Raw genomic sequence first — 19806 nt, 5'->3', positions numbered from 1 at the left:
CCTTGGCTTAGACTGAAGAAAACCTCTACTAAAATTCTGAGACTTCTACTTTTTCAGCTTACTCATTTCCTTTGAAAAAGTATCAAACTGCCAATATGTATGACAGGGACAAAGTTACTCTTTACTTTGAGGTTTGTTATTCAAATTTATCTTAGATCTAAAGGTATTCAAGGTTATGAGGTAGCTTTCCAAGGGAATAATACCAACTTCCTTCTTGGTTTTTAAATCCCATGTACCTATGCTGACCATATTTAATATGACCTAACAAGCTTTTATTTCTGATCCAGGAGTTTATTCCTGTGAAAAGCCTGAGAGATGAAATTAAATAAGTTTAATAAATAATTAAAAACACATTCCAGTTGGACCTTCCCGGAAAATCCATCATATATGGTCAAGATGCATAGATTTAGTTTCTTTTCCTTTTGCGGTCTTGTTCAACCTTCTCACAGTCTCTCTCACAGTATATACTTCACCAGAGGATCCAAGGAAAACTCACTTGTTGCTCTTGCATGTGCCCAGCTTGTTTTCTGCCCATGAATGGCTTACTTGCTTTGTATTTCACTTGCTCATCAGAGTTAAGTTTGGGAGGAGCACTGTACTCTGGACACAGGGCTCATTTACCACTAGCGTTTTCTCTCCTTTGATTCAAACATCTTTTGAAATGTTCTGCATGAAACCTTCCCTAAAGAAAGAATAGGTCAGGTTGCTCTTGGTCCTTCTAGGTATTTGTGTTTCTCCCTCCTCTCCAACTGAATACATAGAAAATAGCACTTTTCCTGAACATACCCATTATGCTTATACTTACATATTAATTTGCATCCATACCAAATTCTTGTCCTGTAGTTATGTTCTGTTTCCCCAAGTCATTAATTCCTGTCTTTAATCAATATTGTTGTTTGTCTTAGATTATAATCTCACTGACATGGTGTATCTCATAGAGACATGTCGACAAGTTCTGTATGTCTAGAAACATGACTTTTTAAAAAAACAGGTAGAAACATAAAGTTACAGAAAAATTGCAAATATAAGAAAAATAAAAATACCCATATACCTTCTTCCCAGATTAACTTAATGATAAGATTTTACTCCATTTGCTTTATTATTTTTATTCCCTCCCTCATATATATACAGATAATATTTTTTTCTGATCTGACAAATAATATATTTTCTGACCCATTTGAGTGTAAGTTGCACACATGATGGCCCTTTCCCCCAAATACTTCCATTATTTCTAGTAATAGGGATATTCTGTTATATAACCATAGTACAGTTATCAGATTCAGTACATTTAACAATGCAATACTTTTATATTATCTACCATTGGTATTTCAATTTTGTCAGTTGACTCAGTCAAGTCTTTTATAGCATTTATTTTTCCTTCAGAATTGGATCCTATATAGGGTCCAGTCTTGCATTAAGTTGTCTTGTGTCTTAAGTGCCCTTGAATGTAGAACATTTCCACAGCCTTTCTTTGTCTTTTATGACTCTGACATTTTGAAGAATATAGTCCTTTTTTTTTTTTTTTGAGACAGTTCTGTCTCCCAGGCCGGAGTACAGTGACACAATCATAGCTACTGTAGCCTTAAACTCCTGGGCTTAAGCCATCCTCCCCCCTCAGCCTCCCAAGTAGCTGGGACTACAGGTATGCACCACCATGCCTGGCTAACTTTTTAATTTTTGTAGGGATGGGGTCTCACTGTGTTGCCCAGGCTGGTCTGCAACTCCTAGGCTCAAACAATCCTCCTGCCTCAGCCTCCCAAAGTGCTGGGATTCCAGGCATGAGCTATAAGGACTCATGCCCAGCCATAGTCCCTTTTTAAATACATTTTTCTTCATTTGGAGTTTGTTGGACATCTTCTCATGATTCTATTTAGTGTATATGACCAGCTAGAATACCACATTAGTGAAGTGTCCTTCTTAAGGAATCATATCTGCGGGTGAATGATGCCTACCTCCCTCTTATTGTTGATGTGGATTCTGATTACCTATTCAGGGTGTTGTTGAATTTCTCCACTGTAAAGCTATTTTACTCCCCTTCTAACTAGTAGGAAATGTGTGGGGAGAAAATTTAAGGTTATGCAAATATCCTGCTTCTCATCAAAATTTCCCCGTAAATTTAGCATCAACTGATGATGTTTGCCTGGACAAATCTTTGCTGTGATGGTTGCAAAATAATGATTATTTTCAACCCCCATGTCCAGTCCACATTTATCAGTCCACACTAGGCATTCTACTGAAGCAAGAGCCTTCCCTTCTCTCCATTTATTTCTTTATTTGATTCAAAGATTTTTTACTCATTGGTTTTTAAAACTTTCAACTTTTATTTTAGATTCAGGGCATACACATATACGTTTGTTACGTGGGTATACTGTGTGATGCTGAGATTTGAGGTGTGAATGATGCCGTTACTCAGGTAGTGAGCATAATATCCAATAGTTAGTTTTTAAGCCCTTGCATTCCTCCTTTTCCCCCTTTTAGTAGTCTCCAGCATTTATTGTTCTATCTTTATGTCTACGTGTAACCAATGCTTAACTTCCACTTATAAGTGACAACATACTGTGTTTGGTTTTCAGTTTCCGTGTTAGTTTGCTTAGGATAATGGCCTCCAGCTGCATCGTGTTGCTGCAAAAGACATGATTTTGTTTTTTTTATGGCTGCATAGTATTCCATGATGTATTTGTGCCACATTTTCTTTATCTGGTCCATCACTGATGGGCACCTGGGTTGATTCCAAGTCTTTGCTATTGTGAATAGTGCTGCAGTGAACATACAATTGCATTGTCTTTTTGATAGAATGATTTATTTTCCATTGGGTATATACTCAGTAATGGGATTGCTGGGTCAAATGGTAGTTCTGTCTTAAGTTCTTAAATATTCAGGATGCCTTCCACAGTGGCTGAACTAATTTACTTTCTCACCAACAGTATATCAGCGTTCCCTTCTCTCCATAGCCTCACTAGCATCTGTTCCTTTTTGTCTCTGTAATAATAGCCATTCTGACTGATGTGAGATGGTATCTCATTTGATTTGAATTTCTCTGATGATTAGTGATATTGAGCATTTTCTCATGTTTGTTGGCAATTTGTGTGTCTCCTTTTGAGAAGTATCTGTTCATGTCTCTGCTCACTTTTTAATGGAGTTATTAGTTTTTTGCTTGTTGAATTGTTTAAGTTCCTTACAGATTCTGGATATTAGATTTTTGTCAGATGCATAGTTTGTGAATATTTTCTCCCATTCTGTAGGTTCTCTGTTTACTCTGTTGATAGCTTCTTTGGTTATGCAGAAGCTCTTTAGTTTAATTAGGTCCCATGTATCAATTTTTGTATTTGTTGAAATTGCTTTTGAAATTTTAGTCATAAATTCTTTCCCAAGACCAATGTCCAGATTGGTGTTTCCTAGCTTTTCTCCCAAGATTCTTGTATATTGAGGTCTTGCATTTAGATCTTTAATCCATCCTTAGTTAATTGTTATATATGGTGAAAGGTAGGGGTCCAGTTTCACTCTTCTTTATATGATTAGCCAGCTATCTCAGCACCATTTGTTGAATAGGGAGTCCTTTCCTCTTGATTATTTTCGTTGATTTCGTAAAAGATCTGATGGTTGTAGGTGCGTGGCTTTATCTCTGGGTTCTCTATTCTGTTCCATTTGTCTAAGTGTCTTTTTGTACCAGGACTATGTTGCTTTGGTATAGTTTGATGTTGGGTAATATGTTATTTCTGGCTTTGTTCTTTTTGCTTATGATTGCTTTGGCTATTTGAGCTCTTTTGTGGTTCCACATGAATTTTAGAATAGTTTTTCTACTTCTGTGAAAAAGGCTGTTGGTAGTTTGATAGGAATAGCATTTAATCGGCAGATTGTTTTGGACAGTATGGCCATTTGAATGATAGTGATTCTTCAAATCTATGAGCATGGAATGTTTTTTCCATTTGTTTGTGTCATGTATGATTTATTTCAGCAGTGTTTGTAGGTCTCCTTATAGAGATTTTTCTCCTCCTTGGGCTACATGTATTACTAGGTATTTTATTCTTTTTGTGGTCATTGTAAATGAAATTGCATTCTTGATTTGGCTTTCAGCATGAACATTATTGGTGTATAGAAATGCTACTGATTTTTGTGCATTGATTTTGTATCGTAAAACTTTCCTGAAGTTGTTTATCAATTCTAGGAGCCTTTTGGTAGTCTTTAGTGTTTTCTAGGTATAGAATCATGTTGTCAGCAAAGAAAGATGGTTTGACTTCTTTTCTGATTCCTAGTTTTTTGATGGTTTATAATTTATTAGTGTTCTTGACTATTTTGGTGTTTCAAATTGCTGCTGTGTCCTTGTGACATGTTCCAACATTTAAATAAATCACTTTCTTACTTTCTGGCATAAAAATATATTCCAAGTTCATCTTGTACCTATTCTGCCTCAACCCTGGAATCAGTTATTTCCTTGAGGAGCCCTGGTTTCTTTTTCTGGGAAATGGTATTAAAGACGAAGGTCTGGGTGGGAGATATGCTTATTGCTTCCGGAGGGCTTTTGCTTTTAGAATAATTCACCAGAGAGCTGGGGAATGATGAAAAAAACACTTAAATGAAAATTCTCAGGTAAGATTTTGTTTTAGATATTTGCTATATATATATATATATTATATATATATATATATATACACGCACACACACACACACACAAATGTATATATACCTATACATACTTCACACGTATACATTTATGCAAATACATGTCCTCATATACAAACCTACACATGTACATGGTGATCTTTTATACATCATGAGTACACATTGATATCTATGAGGTTAAATTTTAACAGATTATAGCTATTTCTGTGAATAAAATAACCAAATATTCTTTATATGTGTAATTTCTCCATGTCGATATTTTTGTTTAAAAGCATTTTGTATAAAACTTGATCGTAAGGGAATAATTTTTATGTTTTTAAAACCTCTTTGTTTCCTATTTTTAGCTTGTGACTGAAGTTGAATTTCTATTAAACCAACAAGCAGAACTGGCTGATGTAACAGGGACTATAGCTCAAGTAAAACAAAAAATAAAAAAATTGGAAAACTTAGATGAAAATTCTCAGGTAAGATTGTGTTTTAGATGTTTGCTATATTGTACAGTATAATAGTCATGTTTTGGCGGGAGTGGGTAGTATAAACCCTTATTATTAATCTCTTTATTTTTATTTTTCCATAAGTTACTAGGGTATAGGTGGTATTTGGTTACATGAGTAAGTTCTTTAGTGGTGATTTGTGAGATTTTGGTGCACCCATCACCCGAGCAGTATACACTGTACCCTATTTGTAGTCTTTTATCCCTTGCCTTCCTCCCAACAACATTCTGTATATTAGGCACAATTATATTGGTCTATATTCTGTTTTGTTCAATGCAGGCCAGAGGTGACACTACAGATATATCATGTAGTTAGCTGTAAAAGGAGGTCACTGAGACAATGGCGTGAACTGTTTCAAGCCCACCAATAAGAACAAGGGCATAAATTATTTTGGAGAAGCTAGAAAAATGTGTATCAAGAATGATATATGGTGCTTGGAAATGACGGGAACATACAAGACCATAATTCCTTAAATGCCCACTTTAGGATATATGCAGTTTAACCAAATGGAGACTCACATAGACGTTTCTACTTATTCTTACTATCTGTGACCTTGAGTAAATTGATTTCTAATCCTCAGTGTCTTCATCTGTAAACTGGGGATAAAATGACCTACTTTGCAGAGCAATTGTGAATATTCATTTAGATGTATATAAAGCACCTGGCACAACACTGGGCTATATAGTAACCACTCAAAAGGGGCAGTTTTCATTATCCCTGCTAGTCTTAAAGTTTGGACTAATGGCTTTAATACTTAAAAAACTCTTAGCTTTTATGTGAGAGCAAGGCCATGCTTTTTATGTGAGAGCAAGGCCACGCTTTTTAAGATGAATTCTCAGCATACAAACAGATTTATGGGTGAACCATGAGTATGTGAAAACAAATACTGAAGAAGCAACAGTTATGATAGCTAGTTCTGGAATTATGCTTGTAGATCTGTGTGATCATGGGACAATTTACATATCCCTATGGTATAGTAGAAAGAGGAGGCAAACTGGTTTGGAAACTAAGGGAGACTTAATTTTTTTCCATTTAATAATTTTTCGTTTCTAATTGTGGTAAAAACACATAACATGAAATTTGCCATCTTAATCATTTTTAAGTGTTCAGTTCAGTAGTGATAAGTAAATTTGCATTGTTGTGCAACAGCTCCAGAACTTTTTCATCTTATAAAATTGAAACTGTATACCCATTAGACAACAGCTCTCCATTTTAAACCTGGTTTTCCCACTAGATAGAGAGGCCAGTCATTTCCTCATTCTGGGTTTCAGTTTTATTTATTTTATTTTGACAAACATTTCTTGAACCCCTACTATGTTCGAGTCTCTACACTGGGGGGAGTGAGTAGTTGACAGAGTGGAGGCAAGGCCACTAAAGGTCATTTTTTGACATAGAAACCCTGTGACTTCAGGTATGTGAAGTAGTCCAGGTACATGACAACTCTGATGAGATTTCTAAGGCTGAGATGATATGAAATACATTTGGCTGGTGTGTATACCTCATTTAATATAGGTGGTTCTATTCTAAATCCATACATATTAGGAGAAAAAATCTCATCCACATTCTGGGTGTGATGTGAAATTTTCAGTTTCTATAACCAGAAACGCATGAGCTTCTAATGACATCACTGCTGCAGCTAAGTATTATAACTGTGAGTTTTTTTTTTTTTTGCAGCCTTAAGTAGACATCAAATTGTATTTTTTGGCAATGTATCCTTCTTGCTCAAACATTTTGCTTCTTAATTATTTTCTTCTTTTTTACTCTATAGGAACAGAGGTCATGTATTCATTATTTTTTTTTCTTTGTTACAATCAGGAGCTATTATCAAAGGCCCAGTTTGTGATATTACATGGACACAAGCTTGCAGCAAATCACCATTATGCACTTGATTTAATCTGCCAGAGGTGCAATGAGCTACGTTACCTTTCTGATATTTTGGTTAATGAGATAAAAGCAAAACGGATACAACTCAGCAGGACCTTCAAAATGCATAAACTCCTACAGCAGGTAGTGTAATGGGAAATGATCCATTTCTGAAAAGGAACACACATTTTTTTCCAGGTCCTGCTAGCCTGAAGCACCTTGCCCTTCTGCTGCATGGAATACTTTTTATCTTCTCAGAGGTTATATGGTCAGGGACTGGTATAGCTTTGGAATTAAATTTGTAAGAAGTCTGAAGGACTGAGTTTGATTATGATTTTTTCATCCATCTACCAATGAACTATTCATGAAAGATCCAATACAGTTCAAATTTTGCCCTTTGTTCTAAATATTGAGATTGTGGAGTAATGGCTTCCTTTGTATTTTGGGTACATCTCTGAAGCCTCCACTGTTGATGGTTTGTACTTGGAACATTTTTAAAAGCCTGGGGGGCATTTTGCTAAAGCCTGAAACTCCTTTCACATTTCATAGCACAGAAATAAAATATTAAACAGTGACTGGAAAATATTCCTCCATGGCTTGTGGGTTTGACCCTTTTCACGATTAGGCAATGAATTGACAGGTCGCCATATGGACCTGGTGTTGGCAGTGGAATATAAAATAGGGGTATCACTTACAGACATTATATCTGAACATAAACATTTTAATCTTTACATCTCATTCTTTGGGAAGGAAACTTTATTCTTCTCCTTAGCCATCATTAAGCATTTGTATTACACTTTATATTTTTCTAAGAATTTCATATTTCAGTTACTGATTTTGGAAAAGTAACATGCAACTAAAGTGTTAGTGTTGAGAAAATGGTCGGACTCCTGCTGCAGAATAAATTAGTTGTTGTGAAATAAATGCAGTGTTTCCCAACCTTGGCTGTGTGTCAGCAATATCTGTGGAGCTCTGTAAAAGTATAAATGCCCAACTTATGGCCCAGAGCTACTGAATCAGAATTTCTGGGGGCAGAACCCAGATATCTTTATTTTCTTTTAACAGCTCTGAAATCATTTCTGACTCACAGAAGCCAGAGGCTGAGAACCACTCACTTATTGGAGAAATATGTTTTCTCTTTATTAATTCATGTTTTTTTTTCTTCTTGATTTTCTTACCAGGCTCGTCAATGCTGTGATGAAGGGGAATGTCTTCTAGCTAATCAGGAAATAGATAAGTTTCAGTCTAAAGAAGATGCTCAGAAAGCCCTCCAAGACATTGAAAATTTTCTTGAAATGGCTCTACCCTTTATAAATTATGAACCTGAAACACTGCAGTATGAATTTGATGTAATATTATCTCCTGAGCTTAAGGTAGAGACTTTTTTATTTTCGAATAAATATTTAAAGAAAATTATAATTGCAGTACTGTGGATAGGAGGAGTTTTACTACCTCACAGCTGACGTTAGGTCAAATTGCACTTACATTGTCCTCTTAGAGGTGATAGTAGTGCCACTGTCAAGCATCAAATAATTCAAAGGCATATGTTTGCTATATAATGAAGAATAATTTCCTTTTTGAGCTCCAAATCCATTATTTTAAAACTCTTTTATGTGCTAGGTGTTCTCACACATATTTTGTTGTGTATCACTGGAGAAACGCCCAAAGCTCTTCTGTAATAGAATGTTGGGTCCATGTCAAGAGCACTTTACCCCAAACATCTTTCCTTTGTGCTGCAGTGACCATCAGCAGATGCTCTGTGGATGATGTTGCTTTCCTACTCAGTTTGAGAATGAAAGCATAAAGATAGGATTTGGGTCTTCTTGGAGAAGGAGGAGCAGGCAGAAGTTGGTGTTAACAGGGTGGAGAGCTATAGGTTAGTTCAGTACTGCCCCCTTGGAAATGACATGAAGGATTTTCCACATTGTAGATAAGAGCATTTGTGATGCTATTTGCTGCTAAAATGTGTAGTTGACTCTAAGATTGGAGCAGTATCTAGATCCATGCTTAGCGGAATATCCTAGGGGATGCCCCAGGAAGTCGGAAATGTAGTCATGGCAATAGCCAAGTGATTCTCTGGAAACAACCAAGCTTAGCTCTAGCTGCCTCAAAGCATCTAGGAGAGGTACAAAGGTGCATTATCTATTGGTGGCTCTGAGGAGCCTGCTGCAACATAGAAGACTATAACAAGAGTGTCCTACAGGGTAAAATGTAACAAAATATTATACCGATGTTATTCATTTGATTGTTTTTATAACTTGGTGGCTTTCTTATGCTAAACAGGAAAGAGCAATATGCCTTCTTTCCCAGCCATTATCCGATTCAGCCAATGAACAAATGAAGGGCAAATCACTCTATGCAGTGACCAATTTCATGACTGCTTCTTGGTAATTTTTTCCCTCAGGTTGTTTTGGTTGAGATTTTGGTTTTATATCCATGTGAACATAATACATTAATCTGTCTTGTTATTTTTCTAAATGTCTTGTAGTTATATTTTAAACTCTAAATTATTTTTTTGACCATCTGAGTCTGAGAAATGTAATGGGGTTTGTAATGACCTCATTTCAGAAAATATTTCCTATAATTCTTATACAACTTGCAGGTTCAAATGAAGACTATACAACTCAAGCTTGAAAACATTCGAAGTATATTTGAGAACCAGCAGGCTGGTTTCAGGAACCTGGCAGATAAGCATGTGAGGCCAATCCAATTTGTGGTACCCACACCTGAAAATTTGGTCACATCTGGAGCACCATTTTTTTCATCTAAACAAGGTAAAATGTCTTACTTTCTCTGTCTCTTTTTTTCTTGTTATTGTTTATATTGTTACTCTTGATGTAAATACTGAGTTTATTCTTCAATGCTGATAGATGAAAATTTCACTTTAGCATCTTTGGTCATATTTATATTGTGCAAGGCAAGAGTCAGATTGAGGTTATTGTACAGTACTAAAACATAGTAGTAATATAGTACAGTACAAGGAATTGTGAACATCTCAGTACTGAGTACTCCAGCCTTGAAAATGAGTATGAAAATTTTACCAGCATCAAACTTGCATTTTTTTTCAGCAGGTGAAGGAAAGTATATGAAGCTAGTATACACGTGTGCATGCACACACACACACACACACACACACACACATATTTACTGCTACTCTAGATAAGCAATGATTTGGTTCCTTTTTATTTGTATAAATTTGGGAGTACAAGTACATACAGTTTTGTTACATGAATATATTGCATAGTGGTGAAATATGACTTGGTTCTTATAAGCTTCTAGTAAGTGAATGGCTTAGATAATAAAATGGATTGCCTTTTCTAAATAAATGCTGTTAAATAGAATAATTCTGTTGGTAATTTACTATTACAGAGTTCATTTTCTAGTTTTAATCTCCTAGTTTTATCCATGTAAGATCTATTTCCTTTCTAAGTTCTATGGAAATAATAATTATCCTTATAATGTGTTGAACTACTCTGGATATGGGTGGCTCAGGGGTTCCCTTGAGCTGCCTTTGGGGCTTCTTAGAGGAGAGTAATTTGGTCTTTAGGGCCCTAAGTAAGTAGAATGGGTGAAGATGGGAGTAAATTTGGTCTGTCTGATCTAAATAGAATCAGAAGCTTCATTAGTGTAGGAGAACTGCTTTGGAATTCAGAGAAGGCTTGAGCCAAGGAAAATGAGCATAAAAATAATAGCTTATATCTAGCATGGATCAGAATTTCAAAAGGTGATGAAAGCAGGTAACTAGGCTAAGATTATGAAAGTTACATGTTTAATACTTATGAAATATATAAATATATTTACAAATAAAACTATAAGCAATGTCTTAAATACAATATCAAAGATATAGCAAAGATACAAGGAATATTAAAACTACTGGAAAAAGAGTAAAGATAACAAAATAAAAAACAATAAGGGGATAAAACCCGATAGCTATGAGAATAAAACTGAAATAGGTTGATATTCTTGAGCAGAAGACAGATCTCAGTTAGATTTCTGGCTCCATGTGCTGGCTGTGTGTCCTTGAATGGTTCACTTAGCCTCTTTAGCCTCAATTTCCTTACCTGGACAATAAGGACGATAATACCTACTGACTCCAACAGGTTATTGTAAAGATAGGATGAAAAAAATTGAAGACTATAAAAAAATACTTGATAAACTGGACTAGTCCTTTCCTCTGGTTAAAGCTGCTTGCTTAATTGTCCTCTAAAATCTCAACTCCTCCTAGAGGTTCTTAAAGTGGTACACCTTGGGTTGAGGAACGGAGTTTTGAGGAGACTGTTACAGATCCATGCAAGTCATTAGTCACTCATTAGCATATTTTATTTTGTATTGTTTCATTTCTGATATTCTTATTTAATGGCGTTACAATTTCCTTCTGCAGTGGGAGTTGGATACTCTTTCTTTCAAGCATGTAAACTTTTTTCACAAGGTACCCATCTTTATTATATTACTTTTGCCAATACATTTTTCTGAGTTTGTGTACATGTGAAAAACCAGTTTGGCATCTAAAAACAGGAGCAGTTCATTCTTGCATTCTACCTGCAAGCAACTTTTTCCTGTTTTTCATAATAACCATCCATTATTCTCTTTGTATTATGCTTACGTTGGAAAATGACTATATAAAATGTAGATTATGCTTCTAAACTCAATGTCTTTCATAAAGTGACTCCCCAAAAAGAATAAAGAAAAACAATTGGCGATGCTAAAATGAATCAGGCTTTCTTTTGTTTAAGATACTTCATGATCCAACTTTTTGTTAGGCGTAGCTTGGATTTGCTTCAGTTCGAGACTGCCTAATGTATTTATGAGGCTGAAGGCAGCTTAATAAATAAGTGACATGGATGGATAAATGTTTTTATCTATTATACATCATGCTTTGTAAATTAAATCAAAACATTATTTATGCTACAAACCTTGTTCATTTTACCTAATTGCTCTGTGAGTAATAGGGATTATAACAATCCATTCCAAACAATTTCTTAAGACTTTTAATTGCTAAGCCCAATATATAAAATTTGGTCAACTCAAAACGTAAGTATTAATTTCTCATAAAAATGAGTCAAACTGTTTTTTTGTTCTTTGCTTTTATTTTAGTTTTTTTTTTCTTTTTGCATCAAATATAATTCTGCACCTAGCACAGGGCCTGACACTTAGCAAGATGTAATAAATATTTGTAGAATTAACATTGAATATAGAGTGTAGTTATTGAGAATGGGAGATATTGACAGCAAGGAATAAAATGTAAAATGTGACTTGAGCTCCTAAATCTGGATCTTTAGCCTAGACCTTTCTTCTAAGCTTTGGACCTCTGTTTATAATTTGCCTTTTTGAATTTCCCATAGGCAACTCAGACTCAACATACCTCAGATTAACTCATCTCTCCTGCAATCTTTCTACTCTTCATCTTGGTGAATGGCACTATGATTTCCCCAGTTGCCCCAGCCTGGGACCTTGATTCCTCCTCACTTATGCCCTACCTCTAATTGGTCAAAAATTCTATATCCTGTGGATTTGTGCCTACTAAGTATCTCTCTCGAATCCATTCACTTTTTTTTTTCATCCCCACTGCTATCCTTACTGCCACTTTCCTAATCCGAGCTAACACCATCCTGGCCTTGGCAACTGTGACAGTCTTTCTGTCTCTTCCACTTACCCTGCCCACTTTTTCTTCCCTTTCTTAGGTGTCTTACTTTGTGGACATTACACACGCTGTTCTCTCTCTAGAACACTATTTCCTTTCCTCTCCCTTTCCCACATGTTAGCTTCTACTCCTCCATCAGATTTCCTATTTCTAGGCCACTTCCTTCAGGTAAGCTTTTCCTCCCCAGATCTCCTCCTTCCCTGCACCCCTGTTTACTTAGGTGTTCATGCTGTGTGATAACAAGTACCCCCAAATTTCTTCTTGGCTTTAGTGGAATTGCCTGTTTTCTGTCTCTCTTGCTAAACTAAGCTCTGTAAGGGCAGAAACTGTGTGCAGTTCATCTTTGTATCCCCAAACACAGAGCTTAGCATATGGTGTAGGTGCTCAATCATTTTGCATGTATTTATATTGTTAAAAATGAATACATCTACCTTGCTTTGAAGAATAAGATGTGTTTCTCATAAGTTGTGCATATATTTATTTTGTATCTCTTAATGTATTTGCAAATAATTAATTGGCAAAACTAATAATTGCCTCTTAAGTTACCTTTAGAAATGAGTTTGGATCTCTGTAGAACAGGTTTCTTTGAAGTGGAGCATATTAGTATTCATTGAGAAATTAATTTTGTATAATTCCCACTAAGTTTAATATATATTTACATATATGATGATATAAACTTGAAGTTTAGATAGAAGATATATTTTAATAAGTGAAAGTGAAGTATGGAGTCTAGAGAACATAGCAGCCCTTCATTTTCCTGAGTGTGCCTGTCACTGGCTCCTGCTGAGAAGGGAAGGACAAAAGGTTTGTTCCTTTCGTGGAGAGAGGAGTCTTATGCAGCCTGTGTGAGTAATGGCCTTTTCAGCAGCCCTGAGAATTAGGATCTAAACAATCTAGTCTTTGGTTGGACCATGCCTTTGGCTTTGTAGGAACATCTGGATTCTTCGCTTAGTAATACAGTGGCTCACCCTTTTTAAACTAAACATTTAAAAAATAAAGATGAAAGCTTTGAATTTTGATGACACGTTTAACATTTTATCATGCTTTGGAAATGTTTATATGGTGGTTAGAAACATTCTGAGAGTAGATTATATGAATTTGAATACCACCTCTCCTTCTTGGACAAGATATTAACCTTAGTTCCTTATCTAGAAGATAGGGATAGAAGTTGTTACCTACCTCTTAGGATGATTTTGAGTATTAAAAAAGAGATATATGCATAGCTCTTAGAACAGTGCTCAATATGTAGAAAGTGCCAAATAAGTGTAGACACTCTAATTAGTAGATTAAACTTAGATTTTTTTCAAAATTCTTTTTGATTGAGTTAATCAATGAGCTACAATTTGATTAAATGTTTTTGTGTCAGAATGAATACTAAATCTGCAAATAATTATGAGCACTAACACCTACCTCAATGCTTGGCAAGTAAGTGAATGTTTGATGAATGAGAGAATGGGTGAATACATAGCAAAATCATGCTCAATAAGAAGCTGAAATCATGTGAGTAAGTCCAACCAAACATTATCTTCTGTAGTGTGATTTTAAAATACTAATATAACCATATTGGAATATTAACTCAAGTTATTTAATAAATATATATGTATTTCTATTAAAAGTGCTGACTTTAATTCTGGTTTGAAATTCTTCTTTCACATTTCTCTACCAGGGAAGAAGACTTGGAGACAAAATCAGAGCAACTTAAAAGTAAATATCATTAATTAATTCAAAATTGACTTTATTGCTTTAGTTGCAGAGTTGGTATGAGCCTTAAACCATATTTTTCATTCACTGGACAAATATTGTGTCTTTGAAAGACTATTTAAAAGAAAAAAAGCTGCTGCTGCATTGTGTTTCACTGCATTACTGGCATATCCCCAGATATGCCGGTTTCTCAGTATGAGCTGTTGCTCAAGTCCTGGCTCAAGGTTAGAATCATTTCTGTAGAACATCTTGTATATGTTCCAGCTTCTTTTTATCACCACCCACCATCACTTCAATAATCGTGAATAAGCGTTGCACCTTTGTGCAGAATAAACTTTCTTTCATGAGCATTCCAGTTCTACAAGTATGAAGCACACAGGACAGGTTCTAATGGACCATGCAGAGGCTAACTCTTAGCTCTAAAAAGATATCCATTCTTTTTTGTTGTTGTTTTTAAATTTTTTTAGAGACAGGGTCTCACTATGTTGCCAAGGCTGGAGTGCAGTGGCCATTCACAGGGGTGACCATAGCTCACTGCTTCCTCTAATTCCTGGGCTCATGCCACCCTTCCACTTCAGCCTCCTGAGTAGCTGGGACTGCAGGTGTGCATCACTGTGCCCAATCTACTTACTTATTGTTAGATACAAGATTCTGTTCTTCTCAGTTTTCCATGATAATCTGATATCTGTAAAGAAGTAGACTCATCATAGCTACAACATCCCACATTTTCTTTCCTCTCTTTTTTTTTTTTTTTTTGAGACAGGGTCTCGCTCTGTTGCCTAGGCTGGACTACAGTGGTGCGATCATAGCTCACTGCAGCCTCAAACTCCTGGGCTCAAGAAATCCTACCACCCCAGGCTCCTGAGTATCTTAGACTACAGGCATGGGCCATTATGCCAGGCTAATATTTTTAACACTTTTTTTGATAGACAGGGTCTTGCTATGTTGCCAAGGCTGATCTTAAACTCCTGGCCTCAGGTGATCCTCCTGCCTTGGTCTCCCAAAGTGTTGGGATTACAGGCATGAGCCACTGCTCCCAGTCCCCAAGACCCCACATTTTCTTCGTGTGTTTTTTGTGGTAAATAAAGATGAGAACATATTTTTAAGGGGCAATATAGCATAGTGGTACAAATTGTGAAACTAGACTTCCTGGCTTATAATCCCAGTTCCATCACTTACTGGCCATATAAACTTGGGTAAGTTCTCTGGAACTCAGTTTCCATATATAAAATGAGCATAAAAATAGAATACTGTCATCATGGAGTTAAAGATAAAATAATCTAATATTTGTGAAGCACTTTGAACATGTGTGGCATATGATAATGCTCTAAGTTTTAATATAATTAATAGCGCCTAGTGAATGGTCTATACTGATATACGAGGCCTGGTTATTATTTTGTACAGCCACAACCTCTGGTTTCAAGAAAGAAACAGGGTGAATGCCAAATTCTGTAGTATTACATGTTGTAAAATCTCTCTGAGCCTCAGTTTTCCCATATTTAAAATGAGGAAAAGAATGCCATTGCTTGCTAAATGCTGTTTGGATTAAATATAATATGTGTTAAGCACCTAGGACTGTGGATGCCTAATATATAGAAAGTCGTAATACATGTTTGTTTCTTTCATTTGTAATAAGTAGGTCACATTTTGGGGAAATATTTAGCTGATAGATACTGTACTTCATTTTGGGTTCTAGTTGTCACAAAGAAATGTTACATGTACTTGGAGGTCAGGCTTTTGGCAAGCTCAGCTGTCCAATACAGCTGAGATTGGATACCAGGAATACACTTCAAATGCTTCTTAAAAGAAATAATCATCACAAATCTTTTGCAGTTGACTCGGTAGGCCAGTCCAAGTCCTTTAGAGTCTGTAAAATAAGGCAATTTTATTAGAATTAGGGAGGCAACTTATAGCGACTAACATGTGGCAGGGAGTAGAGACAGAGATGTACAGGTTACAGTTATTTCAAGAAAGAATAGAGTTCTGCAGGTATCCCTGCAGCACATCATTAGATTTTATCATATTCAAGCTTATGATGATGCCATCGAATCATTAAGAAAAGGATCTTCTAGCTTGCCCCAGATCTTAGAAAAAAAAAGGAAAAGGATCAGTTATGTCGTGTGTCTTTGATTAAATAATTCAAGGATGCATGTAATATTTTCTAGAAAGGTTTCCATCAAAAATCACTATGGTTAAAAAGATGTTTGGTTCTTCAATGAATACCCTTTAGTTATCTAGAAAATTAACTTTTTATGAATCAACCTTATTTTCCAAGAATGCCAAATAAATAAAGAGTTAATACATAAAATAAGTTCTAATTAGTATCTTAAATCTGTTTTCTTAGGCAACTTAAATCACTTTTTACTAGTACGTATCAAAGTTATTTTGAAAAAAATCATAGTTTTATTTTTCAGTTTATCTTCAGAGTTAGGACCTAGAATAAACTTAATTTGAGCTGGATCACCTTGAAGAAGAATTATACCTACAGAGGTGCTAATTTAACTTTTATTTTCTGTATTTCAGATTGAAGTGGTGCATGATTGTCAGGAGAAGAGAAGTTCTGGTCAATCCTCCAGTTTGGACAATGGCAATAGCTTGGATGTTTTAAAGAAGTATCCTTTATTTATTAATATAAACTCACATACACATCTAACTGTGGGAGTCTGGTTCAGTGTTCAAGGCCAATGTGATTAGAAATTTGAATTCACAGAATGGGGTTTTACTGGGTGTGATTAAAAGAGCACTAGTTTAGGTGTCAGAAGTCCAGGATTTAGGCCTGGCCAACCTATGGCCTGTTTATGTGATTCGAAGAAAATTAACTAAACTTTTTCAGAATGTTGGTATCTTCTTTTTTTTCCCCCAGACTGAAATAAAATGGAGGTTTTTATCATTCTTAAAAAAAGCTTTATTATTATTTTTCATTGACACATAATCATTGTACATATTTATGGAATACAGTGTGAGATTTTGATACATGTGTACAATGTATAATGATCAAATCATGGTAATTAGCTTATCTATTAATTATTCAGCTTTGTTGACATATAATTGACAAAATTATGTATATTTAAAGTGTACAATGTGATGCTTTGATATGTGTATATATTGTGAAATGATTACCATATCAAGTTAGTTAACACATCTATCACCTCACATAGTTACCATTTTTTTTGTGGTGAGAACAGTTAAGATCTATTCTCAGCAAATTTCGGTATACAAAATGAATAGAGTGGTACATCAAAAATTACAAAGGATTATACAGATTGATACGATGTTATTTTATAGATGTTAATTGTTTTGTTCACTGTTATAATGGTATATTAATATTCTAGACATAAGAATATTCATCTTTTTAATTTTATATTACAGTTGTAATTAGCAAGCATTTTGCAGCAAGTTGTATGTATACATATGTATGTATGAGATACATATATATACACACACATATATATACTGTAAGACTCTCAAATGTTAAATGCTTTAATATGCAAAAAGAAAAGAAAAAAAGGCCAAATGTATAAGTTAAATCAAATGGGTTACTTATACTGGGGACTAGGGAAATGAGTTTTAAATATGATGTCAATTGGAAATCACATTGAAAGGAAAATATACTTTATTTTCCAGAGACAGTAAACAAAATTATTACAGAAACAGGTGGGGTGTGGTTATTCATGCTTGCAATCCCAGCATGTTGGGAGGCCCAGGTGGGCGGATCACTTGAGGTCAGGAGTTCGAGACCAGCCTGACAAACATGGTGAAACCCGTCTCTACCAAAAAATACAAAAATTAGCCAGGTGTAGTGGTGAGCGCCTATAATCCCAGCTACTAGGGAGGCTAAGGAAGGAGAATCTCTTGAACCCGGGAGGTGGAGGTTGCAGTGAGCCAAGATTACCCCACTGCACTCAAGCCTGGGTGACAGAGTGAGATTCCGTCTCAAAAAATATATATATATACATTACGGAAATATAAATATGACCTACACTTGGGGAGACCAGGGTAAAAAAATCTACTGCCTTCTTTAGAAAATTTCAGAACATTACTGGGAAAAGGGAAAAATAGTGCCTAAAATGCTAATACTTATTTTTTAGGGAAAAAAAGCGTATTAAAGTTCATAAACTGTGCTACCCCAAAACAATAAAAACCTCAGACATTTAGGAATAGTTATTGTGAGTCTTTAGTAAATTTATTCCTAATCTCAGTGAGTTAGAAATAAAGTTCTTTAAAGCTAATAGTAACCCTTGAGCATATATATATATGTATGTATATGTATATATGAAAGAAAGCAGTATATATATATATGTTATATATAAAATGAATATAAATATAATGAATAAAAAACCACCCATAAGACTATATATATAGTTTTTATTCTAGGAACCATAAAAGTAGTTTCATATTTTGATGCTAAAACAAAAACCATTGATAATTCCTATGCATTAGCTATTTTTACCTTCTCATGATGATAATACTTGAAACATTGCAATATAGATCTCAGTAATAAAATAACTGATAAATATGGTCTTTTCATTTTAGCCACGTACTAAATGAACTGATACAGACCGAGAGAGTTTATGTTCGAGAACTGTATACTGTTTTGTTGGTAAGCGACTCAAATTGTATTTGCCCTATCTTTTCCCAAATGATACCTTGCTACATTCATTAGAAAGTGTTTAGGGGCAATCTTCTACTTCCGTCTTCTTCCTTGGTTGTCATATGGCAGCAGTGGGCATTTCTTTTATTGTTTGATGCAGCATGTTGGTTAAACGTGCACATTCAGGCTCTCCCTCAGTAATGGGAATGATTGATTCAGAATTTATTACAGAAGAGAAAATGTACTCTTAGGGATACAGCCAATTGTTGCAATTATTCCCAGGGTGCTATTTAGAGATTGTGATGTAAAAAACTGAGAATGGGATAAAATATTCTTTTGACAAAAATGTCATGATATTAATTTGGTCTGAAAAAACCTAAACACGTATTGCCAATTTAAGGAGAAGCTGATGACCTGTAATCTATGTTTTTATCTTGGTTTCTATCTTGTTTCCTACACTACAAGCTACTCTGAAGGCCAAAGAGCTATTACTTTATTCTGCCTATTTGACTGGAAAATTTGACTTCCTTTCCTTGTCCTGCCTTCTAAAAAAAAAAAAAAAAAGGTCATGGATAACTTTGGGAAGTAGGAGATTTGAATTGAATTAAAATTGAAATAAAATTCAAAAAACTTCACCATCAAATCCCTTAATATTCTGCTGTACCTACACCATTAGTAGCCCAACCAAATGTGCATGTAATTATTTTAAAATGCATGAATGTATTTATTTTGGGTAGGGTTATAGAGCGGAGATGGATAATCCAGAGATGTTTGATCTTATGCCACCTCTCCTGAGAAATAAAAAGGACATTCTCTTTGGAAACATGGCAGAAATATATGAATTCCATAACAAGTATGTAATTGCTGAATTGAATATTTATTTTTTATAAAACTAT

At 35.1% G+C, this 19806-nt stretch overlaps 1 protein-coding gene across 8 annotated transcripts in view; it reads left to right on the top strand.

Moving 5' to 3' along the window:
- MCF2 (MCF.2 cell line derived transforming sequence) overlaps positions 1–19806 on the top strand; it is a 125532-nt gene that overhangs the window by 84255 nt on the left and 21471 nt on the right. For 4 of the 8 annotated variants that reach the window (XM_054471507.2, XM_054471503.2, XM_054471506.2 and 1 more), the window contains 9 exons: positions 4965–5084; positions 6930–7121; positions 8159–8350; positions 9580–9751; positions 11359–11406; positions 14285–14322; positions 16843–16931; positions 18853–18919; positions 19648–19763. In XM_054471507.2, coding sequence (XP_054327482.1) covers positions 4965–5084; positions 6930–7121; positions 8159–8350; positions 9580–9751; positions 11359–11406; positions 14285–14322; positions 16843–16931; positions 18853–18919; positions 19648–19763 — 1034 coding nt within the window. The remainder of the gene's footprint in view (positions 1–4964; positions 5085–6929; positions 7122–8158; positions 8351–9579; positions 9752–11358; positions 11407–14284; positions 14323–16842; positions 16932–18852; positions 18920–19647; positions 19764–19806) is intronic. The other 4 variants (XM_054471505.2, XM_054471511.2, XM_054471510.2 and 1 more) reach the window with 1 other exon arrangement.

Source organism: Pongo pygmaeus, chromosome X (assembly GCF_028885625.2).
Source record: "Pongo pygmaeus isolate AG05252 chromosome X, NHGRI_mPonPyg2-v2.0_pri, whole genome shotgun sequence".
NCBI lineage: Eukaryota > Metazoa > Chordata > Mammalia > Primates > Hominidae > Pongo > Pongo pygmaeus.
Note: the sequence above shows the minus strand (reverse complement) of the source record. Positions and strands in the feature narration are given on the sequence as shown.